Below are 25,892 nucleotides of genomic sequence, written 5' to 3' on the forward strand. Positions count from 1 at the left end.
CTTTGGTCATGAAACTCAGTAAGTTAATCTTGAAGAAGATTCACCATCTTAGGTAGGCAGCCAGTGAAGGGAGTAGAGAATGGCTGTTAATGTGGCTAGAACGGGGCTGGTTGGTTAACAGCCTGGCAGCTGTGTTTTGTACCAGCTGTAATCGGTGCAATTTTATTGCTAGTAGACCCAGGTAGAGGGCATTGTAGTAATCTAATCGAGATAATACAAATGCATGTACTGTATGACTTTTGGCAAATCTTCAGATCTTTGGCAGATAATTCAGGGAATTAAGCGTTTGATTCTGGCTATGTTCCTCCGATGAAAGAATGAGGATTTCATTGTGGCTGATATCTGATGTTTCATTGTCAAGCCACCATCCAGCACATCGTGGGATTTCAGGGATTACTGTGACTGTTTATTTAAACACTAGGTGATTTATCGCGCCCTACGGGCGCTCTACACACCATCGTAAGGGACTCCGTCCCTTAACCTGTGAACTGATTTTTGTAGGGGTAGGGGGTATACTGCGGGATGGAGAGGGGCAGGTGCGGTGTTTATGCAGGTGGATGTGGGGGTGCTGGAGGGGTGTTTGCGTGGTGTTGAAGGTGCGGTGGATGAGGATGGGGGTGCAAGGGTGCCATGGGTGGGGGAAGGTGCTTGGGTTGGTGTGGGTGGGGAAGTGGCGGGTGTGGGGATACTGTGGGTGGATTTACAGGTGCGGGGGTGGCTCGTGTGGATTGGTGTGGTGGTGCACTATTTCAGTGACGGGCAGTCGCATGGGTGTTGGAGCGGATGTGGTTATGGGTTGAGGAGGGATGGATGCATGGGTACTGTGAGTGGGCGATGGGCAAGTGTGGTGTTGGCGCGGCTGTGTGTAGGTGTACAGGTTGAGGAGGTCCGGTTGCAGGGAGTGCATTAGGGTGTTGCAGGTGCGGGGTTGGCACAGGTGAGGGAGGGTGTCTGGTGGTTGGGGGTGTACCTCTGGCTCTGGGTGGCTGAAGACTTCCTGTGTGCCACGATCACTGTGTGGGCTCCCTTTGACCTGTCTCCTGGTCCCTGCCTGTTTCCATCGTGTGTCTGGCGGCCATATTGGAGGGGATTGCCCAGCACTGCTGCCTGCGCTCCCCCACACACATGGACTTCCACTTCGCATCTGCTGAGTAGATAGCGGTTGGCTGCCCGCCAGCTAACCCCGACGATACCTCATCCCACCTGGTGCTAAGGTACCTCTGTTCTGGCCCCTGCTCCTGGGTCTCCGACGTGCGTCTGGCGGCCATAATGGAGCAGGCATCCTGGCACTGCTGCCTTTACCCTGCTGTCTGGCGGCATGTCCAGATTTAGACCTGCGGTGGGGGAGAGAACTGAGCCTGATTGACCGCTCCCTGGCCCTGGTAGCTTCGCCTCCTGTGTGGTGTGACCTGCGGCCGCATGCCGCAAGACAGCAGGGTAGAGGCAGCAGGGCCAGGTTGGCTGCTCCAATATGGCCACCGGACGCACATCGGGGACCCAGGCTGGGAACAGAGGTACATTAGCACCGGGTGGGAGTCAGGGGGCAGGCGGCAGTCAGCCGCTTCACCTCCTACCTGGTGCGACCTGTGGCCACATGCCGCAAGACAGCAGGGAAGAGGCAGCAGGGCCAGGCTGGGAGACCCAGGCTGGGAGCAGGGACCAAACAGAGGTACATTAGCACCGGGTGGGAGTCAGGGGGCAGGCGGGCAGTCAGCCGCTATCCATGTGGCTGAGTGGAAGTCCGTGCGCTTGGGAGTGTGGAAGCAGCAGCATTGGGCAGTCACCTCCAATATGGCCGTCGGACACATGAAGGAGACCCAGGGCAGGAGTAGGAGGTTTGGGACCAGGAGGCAGGTCAAATGGAGCCCACACAGTGATCGGGGCACTCAAGAAGTCTTCAGCCACCCAGGGGGATTTTAATTTGATGCCACCTGTAGTATAATTTGCAGGAGTCTGTAGGCAGGACTCCTACTCCATGAACAGCTAGGCCACGCCCCTTCAAACTCCGATTAGGGCTAATAGCCTATCAGCACAACCTATGTGTCTCTCTGACTCCACCTAGCGTTATGGACACACATGATTGACACATGTAGCTAAATATATAAGAGATGGGTGCATACCGTAATTATACTAATAAATGTTTGAAGTCACAAATACTATGTAGAAATACATACAGAAAGCATCATTACTGTATATCGCTTACTCTCTCTTTCTTGTGTTCTCAGACTGGGAGCATCCATTCATCAACCCAAGTGGGACGCTAGAAATAAACACAGAAATGACCAGAGTTCCATGCCAAGTATCCATCCCAGACCTCAATGTTACTCTAAAAACGGTATAAACCAATAGATTCATCTATAAACTCTCATTGGGAAGGTCTAAAATTGTATTCTCTATAGTATTATTATTATTATTATTATTATTTGATTTATAAGGCGTCACAAGTGTTTCGCAGCGCCGTACAAAGTAACAATACAGGGAGACACAACTTGGCATAACATTGAATAAATAAAAAAAATACAGTACAAATAAAGAGCGCCACAGATCAATACACATAACAGCTCGGATATAAGCAGTGAGGACTCAATAAACATACAACTAGAAGCTTGAGGCCAATGATGGAGATGAGTAGGCGGACGAAGATGGTCACTGAGTGTTGGAATATAGGAGAGATGTGAGTGACATGTGAAGAGAACGGGGCTCTCTTCACATTTCATACTATAAGCTCTACCCTATTTAAGAGGCAGTGATAAGTTTTGCTCTTCCTGGAGATAGTGTTGGGGTACCTGTGAAGCCAGGAAGACTTTGTGTGATTCCAGCCAAGTAAAAAAATGAGCTGCATTTTGAGGTGACCCTTCTCCAGTAGCATTAACCTGTCGGGGAAGTAGAGACAAAACCCACACAAGTAAGCTATAGGCATCAATACCGATTGTTAGATAGTACCTGTCTGCATAGACAGACCACTAAGTATTGAGTTTTTCAGAATGTATTTACTTGATTCATTATATTCTCTTATTGTTGATGATTTACATTTAAATGAACAGTTTTGGTTTGGTTTAACGTCCTTTTTGTGCTCTTTTAGCCAATATCGGTCATCACCCCAGATGGGAACAGTGTCTCATGGGACAATAAGGAAGGAATGTTGGTCCCTGCTGACTGGATAAGGGATACACTTTTAGTTCAGTGTATGACCGTAATCAATGGGAAAGAGTTTCTATCAAATTATTTTGTTGTCCACTTTACAGGTAGGAACCATATCACATGACGGACATGATCAACACATTGTACGGTTTATTAATCACTTGGGATTTACCTATATCACCGCATGTTTCCCTTTCCATTAGGTTATCGTTTCTATGATATGTACCTTACTCCGAAGGACACAGTGGAGCTGCTTGTAGGGGACCCACTGGTCCTGAACTGCACTGTGACTGCCGAGTTTAATACGGCAGTCGACTTTAACTGGGACTATCCTGGCAAAAAGGTATGTAGCGGTTGTACTTCTTTAATTGGTGTTCAGGCTACCACTGGGTTAGTGCATTGGGGATTTTTGGCCTTAAATTGAGTTTGAGTTGACTGAATTTACATTATATAAAGGAAAAACTGTGTTATTTTTCTAAATGAGCCACCATCCCCACCAATCAGCAGATATGGGGCCTAATTTTGGTTGGTTTGCAAAAGCACTGCAGGTGGGGCAGATGTAACATGTGCATAGAGAGTGAGAGAGTTACATTTGGGTGGGAGCAGGTGGTGTTCAAACTGAAATCTAAAATGCAGTGTAAAAATAAAGCAGCCAGTAATTACTCTGCACAGAAACAAAATAACTCACCCTGCGATCACAATTAATTGCTTCTCAGATCCAGTGATTTTTTTTTCCCCCGATAAATTGTTTCTTCAATCTATTTGACTTGCCCACACACTGCAGATTTGGTTCAGTGATCGGCAGATTTTTCCTGTTCGATTTCCTTAAAGAAGCAAAATTGAATCCACATCGAATGGTTTTTAGGACACTTTCAATCTGAATTCGATTCGATGCGCGCTCCCCTTGTCTCAAAATCGAATAGAAAAATCTACTGTGCAGCCAAGGAAATCTCGAATTCGATCCAGTAAATTGAATGAGTACATTGTGCCTACATTGTGAAATAGATATCGAATCGAATGCAAAAGTACAGATCTAATGCCAAATCGAATGGGATGATCTAATGCCAAATCTAATAGAAAATCGAATCTAACATCAAATCTAAAGCAAATTTAAGCGTGTATACAGGGCTATAGAATGCCCACACATACAAAAATGAAACTCCATTAAAACCCGATTTTTAAACACGTTTAAAAATCTGATTCAGCAATCGATTGGCGATCCCTATTCATTTTTGATTGGGAACTGCCAAAAGTGGGAGCCCACTCATTAAAGATTAATTGTGACAATCATCTCCACAAAGGAGGATTGTCACAAGTAATTGCTGATGTATGGGGCCCATAACCCTGCACATGGTACATCAGCCCATCTCAGTGAACACGGTTTTATCCATTAAAGAAAGAGCTTGCTTTTGCAAACCAACCAAAGGCTCTGGGCTAGCTGTACTAAGGGACTACTTTTGCAAGTGGCTGCTTCTCAGTGTCTGTGACTTGGTATTTATCATTAGTCTAGAACCAATTTCCACACTAGACACCCAGAAAAGTGGCAGCATGCAGAATTTACCTCTTATAAAATCTAGACCCAGATATAAAATTGAGATCACTAAGCAATGGGCTGGTATATTTCTTTATGTACATAGTGATGCCAATACCAAGATTCTATCACTATTTCTGTGTTTGCAGCTGAAACGTCCTGTAATAGAGCACTCTGGCCGTCTACCCCTAAAAGAGTGCACTGAGATGTACAGCACCCTTACTCTGCCCGCTGTTACCGAATCGGACCTTGGAAAGTATGTGTGCCATGCCAACAGTGAGACATGGCAACACCAGAAGAGCAACGAGGTCATTGTGCACGGTACAGGATGAATGCTCAACAGTGGGGGAGTTGTCATGTTGTTATACTGTGGTTGATGCAGAAACCAAGAGAGCAGAGGGGATGTGGAGTGAATATGTCCTCGGCTATTCATTTCTGGTACTGCTGTCTCCAGCTTTGGGGGGGGGGGGGGATTACAAAAAGTTCTGATACTGTGTTGGAAGCAAACAATGATCTGTAAAGTTGGATTATTATTTCTCTATAATATCATACCCATAGTGGGGTATTCAATCCCGATTTTAAAACCTGGAGGGCCACTTTTACCGATAACAGCCGTAAATTGTCGCGATCACGGGTGAATCTCGACAATCCGCGGCTGTTTACGTGGACACGCCCCCTTTTTTGCCAATAGGCAGGCGGGACATTGAATACCACTTGGCAATATGCGTTTGAGCAAAACGAAAGTGGGCCAGGGTCACGGCTGTCGGGATGGATCGACAGTCTTGACCCAGTATTGAATACCCCCCTTAAACTTTTTGTTTGTACCCTTTTATCGCTTTTAGCGTCTACCCAGTGTCTGCAACATTTATGCAATTCGGATGAGCATGTTTTGTAGTGATTTTAAAGTGGACACTGTACAGTTAATAAGTTAGCATATGGCCAGGCTGATCATAAGGTTAATTCCAAGTATTAAAATTAATTAACTTGCTTCCTTCTAAAGTTGGTTATTTGGTTTGGCAAGAATGAAAATTGTCCGGAGGCAATGGCAGGGGGAGGGGCTACTGACTCCCCCGGCACAGGACTGATCAAGAGGCCCAACGAGGCCGCCATTACCTAACAGCAGATGTAGCAGCTCTTCTCAACCCAAAACATGCTGCTCTGTGCTGGGCTGCAGGGTGGCCAGGGAGGTGCTTAAAGAACTATTCTAGCGGGCTCCTGTTCAGTGGCACGTCGCTTCAGAGTCACCCTGCACAGGCATCCACATTCCTTAGATAGTAGTACTATCACCCTTAGCTGCTTGCCTCCACAGGAAGTCATATTGTATTCAATTTGCACTTCTTGTTTCATTCTGCATATATACTAATTGCAATTATGTCTTAATTTACTATGTGATCAGTATATGTGAGCTATTAACACAACACATCTGACTGCACAGGAATGTATGCTGTTATGTAATGTAGGTTTATCTGGTTACTGTATGTGACTTTACACCAGGCATGTCCAAATTGTGGCCCTCCAGCTGTTGTGAAACTACACATCCCATCATGCCTTGCCACAGTTTTGCTATCAGGGAATGCTTAAGCTATGACAAGGCATGCTGGGATGTGTAGTTTCACAACAGCTGGAGGGCCACAGTTTGGACATGCGTGCTTTACACTGATGGTCTGCTGTAGCGCCTACAACTACATTCAATGTGTTTTTGTAAGAATTAATTTTTGTAGTTAACAACATATTTTCCTTGTTTCCTAATTGCAAGGAAGAGGATTCCTGACCAAAAATACTCCTGTCCTATAATTTCTCACTGGCTTTTCACCTTCTTTTGTCTTATAGAGAACCCCTTCATCGCTGTGGAGACACAAGATGGCACAGTTATTGAGGCAACGGCTGGCGACAAGATGATAAATCTGCCAGTTAAAGTGTCAGCCTACCCAGCACCTACTTTCCAATGGTATAACAGCCTGTGAACTAATCCATATTCTGTACAGTATGAAAGGCACATTTTGGGTGCAACAGATATCATCAGTTATACCTGTATTTTTGTACCATTTTGGAGTACAGTGTATAAGCAGTGATCAGCGCTGCAGGGAAATATAACAACTCCAGGTACAAACAGTAGTCAATATGTATGGGTATGGCCCCATTAAGAATACTGATGCTAAAAAGGAGTCCAGCTCTGGCTGCTCAGCGGCGCGTCCCCTTCCCCTCCCGTCTCCCCACCCCCGGCTGTGTGACAGTCTATTACAGTAAACAGACGTCACGCCGGTTCCCGGGGGCAAGGCCTGGGTTGCCGGGAGGCAGGGCCGGGCAGCGGCTGATACAGTGTGGCGGCACTGCCTGGACCCAGGGACACAGTGGTGTTTTTTTTTTTAAGGGAGCGCTCCCCCCCAAAAAACTCGCCCAGAAAAAAAAAAACCCACCACTGAAGGGGTTAATGTGCTCTGGGCTGCTTGTATAAGGTTAGCGATCAATACTTTAGCTGCACCAAATACCAAGATATGTCTTCTAAACATTCCAAAGCCCCATACACACAGGGCAATGGGGGCAGAGAGCTGAGCCACGCGGTTAAGCATGGATTCTTCCGTACACATCGCTGCACAACCGCGATGCGCCTGCAATGTGTGCTGAGCAATCTGTTCGGACCAGTGTTCTCCGGTGAGTGAACACCAGTGATGACTAGATTTTACAAGACAATAGGCAATTCCTGCACTTCAAAAACAGGTGCAGCTGAATGTCTGTGGCAATCACCAAATACCACAAGTATTAATGTAAAAAAAAAAAATAGTGGCACCAGCGTGCCTAGTTGGGATTTTCAAAAGTGTTGGAGATGGTCGCGGTGGTCTCCTCCTCCACAAAATGAATTTTCGATCCTCAGAGTACCTCACAGACAACAGATCACAAGACTAGGGATGCCAATCCCAGGGCATTTTTCAATCCCGGGAATCGGGATTGAAATATGCTCAATCCCAGGATTCCCTGGATCCCAGGATTGGCATCCCTTAAAAAACTGCCCATGTGCCCCACACTGACTCACTTTTGGGGAGCAGGGGGCAGTGGGGCAGAGGCAGGCGGCTGGGGGAGGCCCGGTGGCTAGTGGGTTCCGGCGCCACCATCACTTACTTCTGAGGCAGGCGGCAGCAATGTAGAGTCAGGCAGTGGGTATGACGCTTGTGGATTGGGGAAACCAGGCGGTGAGCGAGTTCCAGCGCTGGTGGTTTAGCATTGCGGACTGCGCAGCGCGACCTATGACCGAATCACGCTGCGCAGGCTGCACGCCGGGACGGGAACAGCCGGGCAGCGTCTGAGCAGTCTAATCCCGAAATCCCGGGATTGAAATCCCGGACATTTTGGGGCTAAATCTCGGGATCCCGCCAATCCCTATCCCGGGATTGGCCACCCTTCACAAGACCATGATGGTGCACATCAATAAGTTTCTAAAGGTATTAATCGCTGTTTTAAAAGCAAAACCATACCAGATATAGACCTCTCCCAGACCAGGATTGTTCATACTGTATGTTGTTACCAGTAAAAGACAATTTTCCTTCCTCACTTCATCATTTCCTCAAAGACATGATGTACTAAACTTGAAAAATGAAAAAATGGAGAGTGATAAACCAACATCCAGTCAGATCCTAACTACCATGTTACAGGCCGGGTTTGAAAAATGATAGGTAGGAGCTGATTGGCTGGTGGTTTATCACTCTCCATTTTATGCACTCGTCATAGTGTAAAGTGTAACACAATGAGTGAAATCTAATAGGATGAGATAGAAAAAAATTGAGAGATTTGGTAAGAAATCTCCAGTTTTTTTAAAGCGGCAATCATTTACACTGCAAAATCAATCTGGTTTTGCCGTGTAAATGATTGCCGCTTTAAAAAAAACCCTGGAGATTTCTTACCAAATCTCTTACTTTCTGAATCTGTCATCCTATTAAATTTCCCCCAATATTTTTTATTCAAACAATATTCTAAAAGCGTATTACTGATAAAAATTCTTAGTACCAGGTAAGGTCCAAAAAAACGTCACAGACCGTGTGGGGACCTGGACTGTGACATTGTGTTGGACCTTATCTGGATGGTGTCACATATGGGCAGATTTATTAAGCTCGGTGAAGTGATAATGTGCCTGGTACTTTATCATCGGCCAATCATCTCCTACCTGTGAAGTTACAGGCTTGGTTTGAAAAATGACAGGTAGAAGCTGATTGGCTGGTGATAAAAACCAGACACTTTATTACTTCACCGAGCTTAATAAACCTGCCCCTAACATTCACCACTTGACAAGCAAATGCAAGCGCCTTATGTTTAGGGCCCCATACGGTACTAAGAATTTTTATTGGTTATACGCTTTTGTAACATTGTTTGAATGAAAATGATTGTGTTTGTAGCACCTCCCCTCCCCCACTGCCAGATCCCAGTGCCCTAGGCCGCTGCCTACTGGAAGAGCCGGCCCAGGACTTACCAAGCATTATGCATATTAGCAGTCAGTCATAGGCTGAAAGGGAAGTGATAGAAAGACAAGTCTATGACCAATATGAAATATGCAGAGCAGAATAAGAATTCACTGATGTCTTTCCTATTCTCAGGTTTAAAGATGGAAAGCTGATAACGGTGAGCAGCACTTACGGAAAATTGTCGCTACACTCTTTGCAGATCAGGAATGTGGCGGAGCGCGATGCTGGCAGATATACACTCATACTGAGGAATGAGCAGGCTGGCTTGCAGCAGCAGGTGAATTTGCGACTGGTAGTGAATGGTAAGCAGTAACCGAGGCAAAAGTATTGCACATTGTAAGCAAAATACATTCTATGGTTGAGTGCAATGGCTGTACTGTGACTGGCAGTGACTTCCTATTGGAAGTCCCACCTGCCAGTCACTCGCAGTACAGGAAGTCCCATTGGAAGGTGTTTTCTACCTCTAGGAATGCCAGACTGGACTACAATTACCATAGAGTGTTCTTTCTGTGGGATGCCACTCTCTGCTAGCCCATCTATGGGCTGCAGCTGATGCAGTCCACAGAAGCAGGGGGTTTGCGCATACGTAGTCAAGCCGCAGCTTGATTGAGCATTCGCCGGTCCCAGTCAGCATGGTCAGCAGCAGCCCCCCTCCTCTTTGAATGGTAGATGCTGTGACTGGTAATAACCATTTAGCTCATCCCAGTAGTTTTTGGGCTATTTATGTGATATTTGGCCAATGCACAGATGACTATAATACTGGACAATGGACAAACAAAACAATGGAAAGGACTAAAGAGCACATATCAGGATGGACAAAAAGTTCATTAAACACAGTTATTGCTGACCATAATTTGGCTATAATACAATACATTCTATTGTCTTTCTCATCCAATAACCAGTCATTTATAATGTGCTGTGGACACAAGTTATGTTTCTACGGCAACCTGTGTTTATCAATGATGTAAAAAGAACACAGCTAATTATATTATCCAACCAGTCCGTTATTCCTGTAGCATTCACACAGAATGTGCATCTGTTAGTAAAGATAATTGGTGAGTTAAATTTTAATTGGTCTTGTTCCAAAATGACCATCATTCCTAAAGGTCTGCGCTGCACACCATTCATTAGATAAATCCAGTATCTGATTATATACAGATGTTCAATCATTTGCCCATAGCTGGAAAATCTCAAGATTTGACCCTGAGGTTTACAATGTTTCCTGCAGTCTTATGGTCCCTGAGAGCAAGACCAACCTCACAGGGTCAAACACAGACTTCATAGAGGCCCTGGATTGGTGGAGATGGAGGCTTACCTCTCAATGGTGTTGTAACTGTTCAATATGCTCCTACAGATGACATTGTAGTGAACACATAACAGAAAGGACAGTGTATTACAATTAATGAATAGAGAGAGACCAAGTTGCTTACCACTGTAGTGTTCCGGCAATAATGATGCATTTTTCAATTACATATACAGTACAGTACATATATATATATATAAATATATATATATATATATATATATATATATATATATATAAAATCTATTTTGCTGCTGTAAAAATGTTACATTGCAATATTATTTACTTGTTTTGATGATTTATACAGAACAGCGAACCACACGCCTATGTACAGTATGACGGTAACACCACCGTAGGTAGATTTCAAGGGTTTTGAACGAAACATGTTTTTTTATCTCCTTGTGCATCTGTCATACTTTGTCATACATGTGTTTCTGATTCACATGTGCTTAGTAACTTCTGATGTTGTAAACTGTATATTTTGTGATAACTTGACAACATGTCATCATGCTACCCTACCCTGTTCATTGTCAACCTTGGAAATGGCATTATGGCTGTAAATGTACTGTATCCCTGGAAACTCAATAAAGATACTTCAAATAATGATGAGAACAAAACAGAAGATATCTTTGTGTGTTATACTGTAGCTCGTTAACATGTCATGAACATTTTTATTGGCGCTCTGTGAAAAGATGTCCAAAAAAGGCGCAAAAAAAAAAAATGCCAGCGTCGCTCACATTTGTTATATAAATTCAAAACAAAAAAACGTTTTGTAAAAAAAGATTATACTGTATATCCTATATAAGGTAAACATTACAGGTCATTATGATGAATGAAAAAAACGTTTGCTTGGCAATTTTTACACCTATTTTGTCAAATTCACTTGGCACTCAAAGGGTTAATTAAATACAAGCCATGTTTATAGAGCAATACGAGACCCAATAGATCATTTTTAAGGGTGTCTACTTCCAAAGCTTCACGCCAGCTACATTATAGCAAGAAAGTCACAGTAACCCACACTGCACCATATTTATCACTTTTCTTCTTTTTATTTTTATTGCAGTTATTGTCTGATAACAATCCAGACTACTGGGGATTATTGCCACATATATCATCAATAAATTGGCTTTCCTATTTAAAAATATGTGGTTTTCCATGGAATTGGGCCCCAATTCTGCAGGTCCTTTGTCCAGGTCTACATCATGTATTAGTCTATATATGATCTCGTACAATTTTAAAATACTAGTTAAAAGTCCATAAAAATGGCGACTTCTTTAATGTACTTTCACTTTGAGCTGTGACCGTTTTTTACTTTTGCTTTGAGCTGTGACAGTTTTAGCCCACAAATTTTCCACCCCACCCCCAGTCCCTATCTGCTCGTACCTTCAATCTCTGCCTTCACAGCTTCCTCTCCCCATATCCAGCAAGTTTGAAACAGATCAGTGTCCCTGCAAAAAATTGCTTTCAATTTCTGTTAGGACATACTTTAGCACACAGGTGCAGGTTATGTTTACTTACATTATATTATACTCAATTCTATTCATTCCTTACACGGAGCAGAAGCAGTCATGAGGTAGTCTTATTCATGAGAATTCAATAGGGTCCCATGCCTCAGTGATGTCACTGTTTCCCAGTGAACTGGTAGACTGTATTTACACTTATAGGTTGCTGGGGCCACACTGGGTGGGAACGGCTGGTGCTGCTTCCCAAAGTGCAAGGCCAATGGGGCAACACAGCTGCTTCCTGAGAGGTATATAAACGCAGCATAGAGGGGACCTAGGGGAGTCCTGAAGAAGCATCAGGCAATGCTGATGAAAACACAGGAGGTGGTAGGCGATGGATGGCTACCCGGGACTCAGAAATCTTTAGGTGTGACGCTGTTAGGTTCGGCACATAAAATGGCTGAAATTTGCTACTGATAGTAGAATACAGTACTGTATATGACACAAGATAGCTTGTTTCTAGCCACTGCAGCCTCTAGATCAGTGGTTTCCATACTGTGGGATATATTTCTGAATCAGTGATAAGGGAGGAGAAGTGTGCCAGAGGAGAAATGGCCCACGGTAACCAATCAGCACTGAAGTAACATCTATAATTTGCATAACAATAAATTATACAGAGCATCGGATTGGTTGCCATGGGCCACTTCCTCTCTAGCTCACTTCTCCCTCAGTACTGCTTCATACATCTACCCCAGTATGCCTAGGCACCCTCGGCTGCCATGAGGCTTTTGCAGGGGTGCCTCCTGTTGGTGGTCCAGGACCAAATCAAATTAATTATGGTCAAAGTGACAGACAAAACCAGTTCTGACGGCTGCCAATCATAAAACATGTGAACAATCAGAAGCGCAACTATCCACCACCACATAACTGAACCTAATGATGATAGGTTGGCATCATTTTAATATATTCCATTTTAGAATTCTTTTTCACATTTCAAATTTATCAAAAAGAGAACTTTTACCCAAGGTAAATGTTGTACTCTAGGGCGTCCTGATTCCAGAAAGTTTGTGAACCCCAGCTCTAGATAAATAAAGAAAGGATTTTGGAAAGAGTAGATACAGGGCCGGCTCTACCATTAGGTAGCTTTAGGCAGCTGCCTAGGGCGCCAGGATCTGGGGGGGCACCACCAAGTCTGCAAATAAAAAAATCAAGGGTGTCTATGAGGATCCTTGTTGTACTTAATGCAGGTGGCGGCTGTGGAACTTCTAAGACCTCACCTCCATACGTTCCCTTGAGCCATAATTCCCCACTCTGCTGCCACCTCCTCCTTGTACTCTGTGTGGGTGGCAAAGGGGAGGGTGCAGAGGGCCTCCAGGGAAAGCAGGGGACTTGCCCTCCTTCCCGGGGGCTGGGAGGACCACAGTATTTTTTTGGGGGGGGGGGGAGGGGGGGAGGTTGAAGTTTTGCCTAGGGTGCCTAGAGAAACCTTACACCGGCCCTGAGTAGATACTGAATGTGGGGAACATAATTCTTATGTAATCATTTGATGGTGAGCACAGAAACCAGCTCTGTATAGATAAAGATTTGTATTAAAACTATATAAAATAATTATCCTTTTTAGCGACCCACTATGCTCTCTAATTGCATTCCATATATCGCTGTTTCATCGCTGACACCTGTGCAATGCAATGTTAATGCTGATATATGTACACTTCCGATGCAAAAATACTTATTCTGTAACCCCCTGTTTCTGACACCATGAGGATTATATCAACAATGTGTACAGATGGATCCTTCTTCAGCTAGCCTTCTCTGGATAGCCATGGTGAGCTAAGGCCTATTGTTCTGAGCTGCAATACAATACATAGAACAATACAGTAGGGGATTAGCATAGGATTAAGGCCCTTATTCTGGTCGTTTCGCTCGAACTCGTGCAAACGTACCAAACCCCGAATGGTAACTGGTTTGCCGGTGCCGCCCATTCGCACGCCAAATTTGGCAAACGGATGTTTTATGTGAACATTCGGATGCCTGTGGGAACCTCCCCCATCATTCGATGGTCAGCGACCATCGAATAATGTGGAAAGTGCTCGCCCATGCACGAGTGGTCTAGACCAGGCCTGGCCAACCTGTGGCTCTCCAGATGTTGTCAAACTATAAATCCCATCATGCCTTGTCACCGTTTTGCTATAAAGGAGTGTTAAAACTATGGCAAGGCATGCTGGGGTTTGTAGTTTCACAACATCTGGAGAGCCACAGGTTGGCCTGTCCTCGTCTAGACCACTCGTACAGATGAGCGAAGAAAAGCAGGGATATGGGCGGGCAGCTGACATCCGGTTAAGTCAGCTGTCCGCCCCCCACATGCACGTCACGACCACTTTTCCGTATGCACGCCCTGCTTTTTATGGGAACGCCCATGAAAATCAGGACATGAGTATATGGTAATGACCCTGATCATCTCCGCCCCCTGCTTGGAAGGCTGGGAGCGAGCACTCGGCGACCGGACTTCTCGCCGAGTTCGCTCACTCCCAGCGTACAGACATGCACAGAAATGGTTCTGCGCATGCGAATACGCACAACATCAGAACACTGGCCAAATTCATGTCTGAGCGAAGCGATCAGAATAAGGCCCTACGTCCGACAGCTCTGGCTCACTTAATCCTATTAAAGGGCTAGATGAGGATGGCTCTATCTGTATATACCACATGTTTATTCTACATGATCTTGTACTGCAAGCCAATGTTTTCCTATTTAACTCCTTATGTATGTACTTTGTTAGGCGCTGTGGACCCCTTGTAATATTAATATTATTATTGGTATTATTATACATTTTGTGCTCGTCTGATGTACAATATTTTCATGGTTTCATTTAATGTTTTCTAGTTTCCCCACGGATCCACGAGAAGGAGACTTCTTCTCCAAATATTTATGCCCAAGGTAGACGCCATGTTCTGACCTGCACTGTGTTTGGGGTACCCGCACCGACATCCATCCAGTGGCAGTGGCGACCGTGGATGCCATGCAAGATGTATACACGTCGCAGTGTGTATGTGGCAATCATAATTCATTGTTTGTCCGATTACACTTAAACAAAAGATCATTGTCTGCTTTTGGATATAATAGTATAGCAAACAGCAGCAAAGTCTGTATAAAGGTATGCAGATACGCATGGGGAGGCCGCTAATAACGGGGCATGGCCAAATCTAAGAGGCTTCGCCATGGCCCTTTTGAAAGAAAATCTATATAAAATACTATGAGAAGCTATCTCAGCAGTTGCTTTGGGCCCCTACAACAGGTCTGAGCCTTGGTAACTGGTATCCCCCCCCCATACACACACACACCCCAGTTTCCCAAGCAACCTATAATTTGCCACACTTTGGCAGCAGTATGTCACTTGCTGAAATTTGGTAGCAGTATGTGAATTTAGTAGCAGTATGTGATTTGCAGCAATTTAGTAGCAGTATGTGATTTGCAGCAATAAAGTAGCAGTATGTGAATTTAGTAGCAGTATGTGAATTTAGTAGCAGTATGAGATTTTCAGCAATTTAGTAGCAGTATGAGATTTTCAGCAATTTAGTAGCAGTATGTGATTTGCAGCAATTTTGTAGCAGTATGTGGATTGCAGCAATTTGGCAGCAGTATGTGATTCAGTATGTGATTTGCTGCAATTTGGCAGCAGTATGTGGATTGCAGCAATTTGTTAGCATATGATTTGAAGCAATTTGGCAGCAGTATGTGAATTGCCACAATTTAGTCGCAGTATGTGATTTGCAGCAATTTGACAGCAGTATGTGGATTGCAGCAATTTAGTCGCAGTATGTGATTTGTAGCTATTTGACAGCAGCATGTGGCTTGCAGCAATTTAGTAGCAGTATGTGATTTTCCGCAATTTAGTAGCAGTATGTGATTTGCAGCAATTTGTTAGCAGTACAAATTGCAGCAATTTGTTAGCTGTTTGTGGTTTGCTGCAATTTAGTAGCAGTATGTGATTTGCAGCAATTTGTTAGCAGTATGTGGATTGCTACTTGGGTGCAGTGAGTGTTTTACAGAAATGTATTAGTTTGTGAATTGCAGCAACTTGGTTGCAGTATGGGACTTGCAGCAATTTAGTCGCAGTATGTGATTTGCAGCAATTTGGCAGCAGTGTGAGATTTGCAGCAATTTAGTAGCAGTATGTGGATTCCAGCAGTTTGTTAACATTATGTGATTTGCAGTAATTTGGCAGCAGAATGTGGTTTGCAGCAATTTAATACCAGTATGTGATATGCAGCAATGTTAGCAGTATATAATTTGCAGCAATTTGGCAGCAGCAAGTGGATAGTAGCAATTTGTTAGCAGTATATAATATGCAGCAATTTAGAGTTTATTGTGAAAAAGTTTTGGACTTAATGATCAAATTTTCAGTACAGCAAAATAATTCCATAAACATTGTCATATACTCCAACATATATCGTAATAAAAAAGAAGAGAAGAGTAAAATGAGAAAAGAGATACAGAGAAGAAGAAGGAGAGAAGGGGAAGTAGTGAGGAAAAGTAGGGACTAGGGAGGGGAGGGTCAGATCCAATATGTATCTATAAAATCAGACCAATATGCAGCAATTTAGTAGCAATTAGTAGATTTGCGCAATTTTTTTGGTCCGTACGTGAATTGCCGCAATTTGGTAACAGTGTTGAAGTGGTAAAGTTAAGAGTCTACCCCCTGTTATTTATTTGACTTTTTTGCTGTATTCCCACTATACAGAGCCCGTCAAAGGTCTTCCCGTAGGCATCAACGGGACCGAATGCCTGAGTGTAAAGACTGGAAGAACGTGACCCTGGATGGTGAATATAACGACATTGAAACCATAGAGTCTTGGAGCGAGTTTGTGGAGGGGCGGAATAAGGTATCCGTATAGCCTCTGGGTGATATTCCCTGATTGCATTGCACTTCCTAAAGTCATCCTGGCAGGAACAATCATGAATTATTGGGGAAGTCAATTATCCACAATACAACAACATAAGTGAGCGTCTGCACTGCATCTGATTTTCAATCAAGGAAATGCCCCCCCCCCCCCCCACCCCCCCTTAACAAAAAAAAAAAAAATTAAAGAAAGTAGAAATAACACCGGGGTCATTTTCCTGGGTTAAAAGTGCAGTTATATTTATCCAATCAGCCTTTATTGTTCACACTATGTAAATGGCAGCCAAGCAGAAGGATAATAGTCTATACATGAAGGGTTATTTATGAACATTAATTTATAATAAAAAAAATGGCACAACTAGGCCACAGATAATCACATGCATAAAGCAAATATGGCATTGTAACAAACAGACTCAGAACAAATGTAAAGTTATATAAAACAAAAGTACACGGTAGCTAAATGTAATTTAGTCTTAAAAAATACACATTGATTAAAAAAATAGATGTCCCCAGAAATGCATTTAGTAAATTATTAATAATAAATATGTATTTGCCTATATACTGTATTCATTGTGTAGTTCAGGTAGAGGTAGCTTGTTACACTCCAGGCACTGCGGAAAGCTCCCAGCATGCACTTTATACCACGGTCTTGCCGTTAGGGAATGTTAAAACTTTGGGGGTAATTCAGGCCTGATCGCTGAGGTTCGTATTCGTCCCCGTCCCTGATGGTGCAGGTATGCGCACGCGGGAATATGCGCATGTGCAAACCCCGGGAGCGGATGCCTTCAGCGACTTTTACACTCGCCTGGGCGTTCGCTCAATGGTGGGCGGGAAAGGGGTGGGCATGGGGCAGGCGCAAGGGACCGCCCAGTGTTTTATGGGCATGCCCACAAAAGCGGTGGGCGCGCCCATGGAAACACTGGGCACACCCTTGGGAACGCAGGCGTGCCCAGTGGCGTAACAACAATTTTAATACAAGGTTCTAATACAAGTTGGTGAATGTGTTGATTGGACCAAACTCCTCATTTGTGCAGACCGGCTGTTAAGGTGGATCAAATGGTCAACCATGTCTCAGTCGGCGGTGAATAGGTCAACACCAAAAGGTCGTCAGGCACAATGTCGACATTGAAAATGTTGACATTGACAAAAGGTCAACAGGGAAAAAGGTGACATGGTCAACATGTGTTTTTCACGTTTCTGCTGTCAATGTCATCACATGTTGACATGGACCCCAATTCACTCGCCATGCTTCGGTGCCAGGTGCCGCTATGAAAATTTTTGTAAAAAACGTATGTTGACCTCTTCACGCGTCGACCATGTCATTTCGACCTTTTTGTGTGTGTCGCCATTTGTCCAAGTCAACCTTCGACAAATGATCTCTCAATTAATACACACAGTAGATCACGATGATCAGCACAACCTGGGTAGATGCAACCAATGAACTTCCATTAAGCTACGCAAGCCGAATGGTCGCTTTTTTCAAAGCCATAATCGTGTTTTTCCACCTTTATTATTGTGTCTCTATAATTAGATCCCTCTGTTGTTTTAATAAACAGTTTTCCCTTCGCAAGGAAAGTTCCACAGCGTGTAGCAAGCTAGCTTCCTGCCAGGATGCACTGTCTTCTTGCCCTCATCTCCAGCCAGTGACCAACACTAACATTTGGGAAATCTGCTGACCTTTATTTGCGCCCTGGTGGGTAGTACTGGTGTCGAATAGATTCCCTGCGACCGAATCCCTGCTTTGAGGGCATAATATTAGACAGCAAACACTAATATTTAGCAGACTTCACCGGCTTCCTATTTCCGTCACTGGCTTCCTGTTCTAAGACCACTCCTACAGAATGGAGTTTTCCTGTTTTCAGACACACATCTGTTCCCTTCAGGGAGAAGCAGGTTGTTGAAAGTATTGTGTTGAATTATTTTCTGCATCCAGCCGCTAACAGAGTAATTCCCAGGCAGGGTTCCGTGATACATTTGTGAGACACAGCATCAGGCTGGATCAGTGGCGTAAGTTTGTCCCAGTTGCCCGGAGGCAAGATGTATATTGGTGCCCACACACACACACACACACACACACACACACACACACACACACACACACACACACACACACACACACACACACACACACACACCGTTATTCAAAATATATATAGTCTGTTATGAAATATATATTATATACTGTATGTATATACAGAAAGAGAGGGAGAACACATATATATTTCAGAACTCAGACACAGAAGCGATTTTGATGGCTTTCAATTAATGAATTTAAACTGGCAGTGGTGGAGAGGTGCCCCCTTGAGAGCAGGAGCCCGGCGGCAGATGACTCCATTGCCTCCCAGAGTTCTGCCTCTGGGCTGGATGCTTTACAGGAATTTAGGAAATGTTCCAGGCAATGGGCAACTTCTTTCTCTTTCCACTGCTTGATACAATCGGATTCGGTATGAAATCCCGACGGTCAAAATCCCGACAGGGTCAAAATACCGAATGGGTCAAAATACAGACAAGGACAAAATCCCGACAAGGACAAAATCCCGACATTTAAAATCCCGACAAGGACAAAATCCCGACATTTAAAATCCCGACAAGGTCAAAATACCGACATATGGAATATACAGGTGAAACAGTCAACATGACTTTCTGTCGACAGGTCGTGAGGTCGTCATGGGTTTTTTCACTGTTTTTTTTACCCGAATGTCGACACGGTCGACATGGACACAGTTGGAAGTGAACCACAGCCCCTTGCTTCGCTCGCAATGCTTCGGGCACACTATTTTAATCTCCTACCACGCCCTAGTGGATCGTAGGGCATGAAATACCGCCTGTCGGCACATGTTGGGTCAAAAAACTGTGAAAAAAAAACATGTCGACCTCGCGACCTGTTGATAGAAAGTCATGTTGACTGTTTCACCGGTACATTCCATATGTCGGTATTTTGACCTTGTCGGGATTTTAAATGTCGGGATTTTGTGTTTGTCAGGATTTTAAATGTCGGGATTTTGTGCTTGTCGGGATTTTGTCCTTGTCGGTATTATGACCCATTTGGGATTTTGACCCTGTCGGGATTTTGACCATCGGGATTTTGACTGCATCCCTATAAATCAGCCCCTATATTTAATACAAGTGTTCCCTGAAAAAAACTTTAAGATGACAGTGAAACATAAAATTATTAAACAATAATATAAATGTACTAAATAATAATACTTTAGCTGATTTCAAATGCAGGAAAAGGTCCTGCAGACAATCATATTGAAGGTAATGTTTGTACAACAGTTTAGAAAATGAAAGCAAATTTCTGGTTGGTTACAGCACATTTGCACAGTTACTTGTGTACCACTTCCCTTATTTGTAAAAGCAGATCCATGTATGCTTATGTAGCTTTATAAAGCACGCAATCAGAGGCAGATTTTCCGCAGAGCAACCACGGTAGCCTGCCTAGGGCCCAGCAGGTCCCAAGGGGCCACATAAAGATATTCAGGTGCTCCAAAACATTCCCGCAGGAGCATTGCTCAACTACAACGTGACATCACATGGACCAACCGACACGCCCAAAATCTCTTTATTGGTCTTTGATAGGATAAACAATATTTGGACACACAAAATAGTTTAATCCACTGTATGTGGCCAGTCAGTTTACTTTGAATGTGACACAGGTATTAAACTTTCTTCCAAAAGACTTAGATCCTGATTCAGATTTGTACACAATGCTGATGTTCACGCAGCCGAGCATTTATCATTAGACTGTACGCGCTTCAAGAGGAGGAGGAGTGCCCCAAACCAGTATCTTGCCTAGGACCCATGCGGTCTATATCCGCCTCTGCATGCAGTTACTGTACACTGCCTGTTATCTATAGTTGTATAGGCAGAGGAGTGAGTAAGTGCTGTTATTTTACATCTGTCTTATGCCTCCATTATGTCTATTTCCACATTGGCAGACAGTGAGCAAGCTGGTGATACAGAATGCAAAGGTTTCTATCATGTATAAATGCTCCGCTTCCAACAAAGCTGGGAGGGATGAGAGACTCGTCTATTTCTACGTGACAAGTGAGTGAGCGCTTTAACATAATTATTACTGGGGGCCGGGTGGATACATAGGGGGAAATTTACTAAGATAAATTAGTGAAAAAAAAAAACGTATTTTCAGACGAAAATACACATTTTTTGGGCGTATTCGTATTTTTGGCATTTACTGTGCCCAAAAAATACGAATTTTCATATTCGTATTCTTAAAAAAATGTCCCCCATAATCGCTGGAGCAATTCAACATCTTGGTACTGATGCCCTTATTCTGGTCCGTTCGCAGCAGGGCCGCGTTCGCACGGGGTACCAATGTTTTTGTACTGCGCATGCGCATTTCTGCACATGTGCATTCGCAAGGTGTGTGTCCCCACAGTGAACGGGCTGTTTAGTGGGTGCACGCGCCCAGAATAGGGGGCGGAGAGGGGCGCATGGCGGCATGCGGCCACATTAGCATATGGAAACGCCCAGCATTTCACGGGCGTTCCCATGAGAACGCTGGGCGTACTTATGCTAATGAGGCCATGATGCTGGTGCGGGGGGGCGGGCAGCTGACATTACCGGATGTCAGCTGCGCACCCATTTCCTTCCCAGCGTACACGCATACTGTAGGTAAGAGACTTCAGAGTCACTTTTATATGCGTCCACCTTCCCCATCATTTGATGGTCAGTGACCTCCCCTGCCCAGTGACCTCCCCTGCCCAGTGACCTCCCCTGCCCAGTGACCTCCCCTGCCCAGTGACCTCCCCTGCCCAGTGACCTCCCTTGCCCTGGGAATGGATGTTACTGTGTTACAAGCCCATGCGAGCGAGTCACTCTGCGAATGGGTGGCATTAGCCAACCATTTGCAAGGCGGGTTTGGTGGACTCGCAAAGGCTGTGGATTTGCAGAATAACCCCCAGACACAGCATCAGCATCAGCCGTCCCAGTGGCCCCTACCACCACTACGTTAATAGCGTTGGAATTTAGCACCAGACTTCGAGCAGAGGGAGCCAAACAGGGGTGATGGGGATGCAGTTACCATCCCGGCGGTCGGGATCCCGGCGTTCAGAATCCCGACACCGGAATCCCGTTCGCCGAAATGCCGACACTTTCTCCCTCCGTGGGTGTCCACGACACCCCTGGAGGGAGAATAAATTAGTGTGCCGAGCGTAGCGAGGCACCGGGCCCGCTGCGTGGCGAGCGCAGCGAGCCCGCAAGGGGGGGCGATCCACGTCCCCCCCTTGTCGGCATTTCGGCTGTCGGGATTCCGGCGTCGCGATTCTGAACGCCGGGATCCCAACCGCCGGGATTCAATACTGAATCCGGGTGGTGGGATCCCTAAAGATCCCTTTCCGCAACCAGTGGCCCATTCCAAGAACAAGGTCTGGTAATCTGCACCTTATGAAGATGGCACCCTCTTTTAAGCTCTGAAAATGTCTTATTTGCGGAGCTGGATGAATTTAGGTCCCCATACTAGTGGACGGCTGGCCAGGTTGGAGCAGAAAGGTAAGCAGGAGATATCTGTTATGACATCTTTTAGCACACAAATGAGTAATTAGTCCGTTGAGTGGCCTCTAGCTGTCAGTGGCGGTACTTCCCCTCATAGAGGTGAGGAGTAGTTAGCCTTTTATAGAAATACGTTTACATACATTTACATTAAAAACAGCATGAATGATGGGAGCTAACAATTATTACTGTACATGCTTTGTCATTTATCAGTATTGCAAAACCGATCGCCCTCTGGTGGTATCTGTAATGTGACAGATACAGTTCATTCAATCATATTTCTTTAAACTGTTTTCTATACAAATACGAGTATGTAAGGCAGGCATTCCTCAGGCAGTCCTCAAGGCACACCAACAGTGCAGGTTTTAGTGATATCCAGGCTTCAGCACAGATGGTTTAATCAGAATCCCTCAGATACTAATTAAGTCACCTGTGCTCAAGCCTGGATATCTACAAAACCTGCACTGTTGGTGTGCCTTGAGGACCGTGGTTGGGAATGCCTGATGTAAGGGGAAGCACAGATGGTGTAATCATTAGTATTGATGCCTCATAGCACTGGGGTTCTAGGTTCGATTCCCACCACCTGATGGTGTGGAATTTGTATGTTCTCCCTGTGCTATAATTATCTATTACTTAGCCTTCATCTCTATAATCACCAATGTGTTTGTCACAGCAATCCCAGATGGCTTCCGCATCGATCCCCAGCCTTCCGAGGCCCCTATAGAAGGTCAGAACCTCAATCTAAGCTGCCATGCTGATAATTACACGTATGACAACCTGCAGTGGTACCGGCTGAACCTGCTGACCCTGCACGATGCTGAGGGAAACCCGCTTGGACTAGAATGTAAGAATGTGCACCAGTTTGCCGCTCGTATGAAAGGAGAACTGAGGCACCAGGCAGGATCCAATACTGTAGCCCTGGTGCTCAATATCCCCAACATATCACCGGATGACGAGGGAGACTATGTCTGCGAGGTTCAAAACCGCAAAACCCGGGAGAAACACTGTCAGAAGAAATATATAGAAGTACTTGGTGAGTAGTGTCCATTAGTTGTGTACAAATTGGTGTCTGGGAGTTTACCAGGTTCCTCAGCCATCGACCACACAATGCCACAACTAAGTATAGAAGATGAAAAGTAGCATACCTAGGGTGTGCTCGCCATCTATCAGATCTGCCAAAGAATGATTGCTTCCCATTTTGTGGACTGAAAAATATATTAATATTGATCGAATCGGCGTGAATCCTGACAGTGGTCAAGTAACTATACTTAACTTCCCCATGTCCCACCTATCACTAACCATCCCTCCCCGCAGCCTAACCCTAGCCCCCCCCCCCCCCCCCCCCCACAGTTTGCCCTAACCCTCCCCACTAGTGCTTAATCCTGATCACCATACCCCAACCACCCACCCCTCAACCTAATCCTAACCCCCATCAAAGTGCTTAACCCCCCCTCCCTGCAGCATAACCCAACCCCCCCCCCACACACACACACACACGCACACACACTAAAGTAACCTAACTCTAAGTCGTCGTCCCCAGTGCCTAAATCTAATAACCCCCCTGGCCTGACCCTAACCTGGCCCGGTATATTTACATTTGGCCTTCCTGATGATCAGGATTCTAAAGCCAACTTTGTAATTCAATGGCCAAACCGGTCCTCGAGATCTACCGTTTTCCAAATCCCCTAGCTGGTGCACAGGTGTAGTCATTACTAACTGTCACATTGTTAAAACCTGCTGCATTCATTCCTACTATAGATCCACAGGTGGCCTGAAACACAGGAACTGTTGGTAGATCTTGAGGACAGGTTTGGCCACCCCTGTCTAATTGATGCCAGGAACCTGAAACCGGTAAAATAAACACTGTAAAGTATCCCAACAACACACAGTAGCTGTCACTTTCTTTTTCTGTGCATGGGAATTTATCATGAAAGATGGCACTGTGGGAGACCCATTGCAGGTCAGGGACAGCAATGGAAGCGACGGTAACTGCCACGGTGGTTGTGACAATCGCATCTCATCGCATCTCAGTTTTGCGATAAGATGAGATGAGATCTGCACATACCTTTTGTACTAGATCTCATCTCATCTTATTACAAAACCGAGATGCGATGAGATGCGATTGTCACAACCACCGTGGCAGTTACCGTCGCTCCCATTGCTGTCCCTGACCTGCAGTGCCCTGGCGCTACGTCCTCCACCTTGGCGCTCACCTCCACTCCTGGTTCCGGTCCCAGCCTGCAGTGCTCTGGCACTCTGTCTTCCCCCATGGTGCCTGTTCCTTCTCCGGGTGTCGGTTCTGACCTGCAGTGTTCTGGCGTCCTGGCTCCGGACGGAGTGTGGCACGATCCACCATGATGGCGTCCGAGTACTCCTGGGCCTCAGGTTGGGGAGCGCCGGCTGCAGCGCCGGCTGCAGCGCCTCCGCGTAGTATTCCTTGCCGGCTGAATGGTGTCGCCATACAGGCGGCGGCCATCTTGTTGGTTCCTAGAGCCTATTCCTCGCTGCCTAGTCATCATGTCATCAACCCGGCCAATCATTGCACAGCTCAGCACATAAATACTGACAAGCCAGGCCAGACCGGCAGTCAGTACAATGTTGTCCGATAGATAGCAGCTCCCTGCGCATCTCCTGACAATTCTGCAGCTACTCCCAACTACAGCCTGACTCCTCGTTCTTCGTGTGAAGCAGCCCTTCCTCGCTACCCTTGCTGGTCGTCCACTGCAATATTCCTACTACCACGGACTCTTCACTGCCGCCTATAGGGATTGAATGGACATTAAGGCTAACATCCCAAAGGTGTGATCCTCCTTCGTCACGTCCCGACGGTTATCATCCGTGGCCCAGTATCCCTGGTCCTCTGCAGCCACGACCTCATTCAGCAATACCCTCATTCTCATTGGCTTCATCATCTTCAGTTCTTCATCCTTATCTTCATCCATATCATCATTGTTTCATCACCATCATTATTGTGTGCCAGATTCTTTCCATTAAAAGCTTTAACTTTAATACTGGTTTCATCCTGATCTCTTGTATATGCAATCGCCCTATATCAAAGCACCCAGCTTCCGCTACACTCCTGCTGGTCCTTCACCAGATTCACGGAATGTGACAGCGATATTGTATCCAATATTGGATACAATAATTGTAATGTGTATGCACACCTAAGGGATACATTTACATGGATGGGAGTTCTATTGAAGATAGGCCATAGCAACCAATCAGAGTCTACTTCTTATTTAGTTTGCACCTTCTAGAATATAATAGATAGAATCTGATTTGTTGATATGGGCAACATCCCATCTTAGTAAATGTACCCCTAACTCGGGTGCACAATCAAAAAGAACAGCTGATCTCTTTCAATTTTGCGTCACCGGATTAAGTGTCGGAGATCTGGATTATGGGTATATCAGGTGGAGGGTCAATAGGTCGCCCACTATTGGTTTACATCAACACTTTCTCTTTATCACTTCCCCAGGCTTAACACATCTGCCCCTTTTGTTACCAAAGTAGCCGTGTTACTAACCACTGCTGATCCAACCAACTGCACATATGTAAATGGTAAAGGGCTGTGGTCATGCACCACAGGTTGTGGCCACACGTTGCTGGGCATGAC

General features: G+C 45.1%; 1 protein-coding gene across 1 annotated transcript in view; it reads left to right on the plus strand.

Annotated features, from left to right (window-relative positions):
• FLT4 (fms related receptor tyrosine kinase 4) overlaps positions 1-25,892 on the plus strand; it is a 205,022-nt gene that overhangs the window by 115,105 nt on the left and 64,025 nt on the right. Inside the window, exons 4-13 of the mRNA XM_083181471.1 lie at positions 2,226-2,335; positions 3,083-3,245; positions 3,345-3,484; positions 4,822-4,993; positions 6,503-6,620; positions 9,256-9,425; positions 14,752-14,914; positions 16,610-16,751; positions 20,707-20,815; positions 22,950-23,309. Coding sequence (XP_083037597.1) covers positions 2,226-2,335; positions 3,083-3,245; positions 3,345-3,484; positions 4,822-4,993; positions 6,503-6,620; positions 9,256-9,425; positions 14,752-14,914; positions 16,610-16,751; positions 20,707-20,815; positions 22,950-23,309 — 1,647 coding nt within the window. The remainder of the gene's footprint in view (positions 1-2,225; positions 2,336-3,082; positions 3,246-3,344; positions 3,485-4,821; positions 4,994-6,502; positions 6,621-9,255; positions 9,426-14,751; positions 14,915-16,609; positions 16,752-20,706; positions 20,816-22,949; positions 23,310-25,892) is intronic.

The sequence above is a fragment of the Crinia signifera genome, chromosome 4 (assembly GCF_055691185.1).
Source record: "Crinia signifera chromosome 4, ASM5569118v1, whole genome shotgun sequence".
In the NCBI taxonomy this organism is placed as follows: Eukaryota; Metazoa; Chordata; class Amphibia; order Anura; family Myobatrachidae; genus Crinia; species Crinia signifera.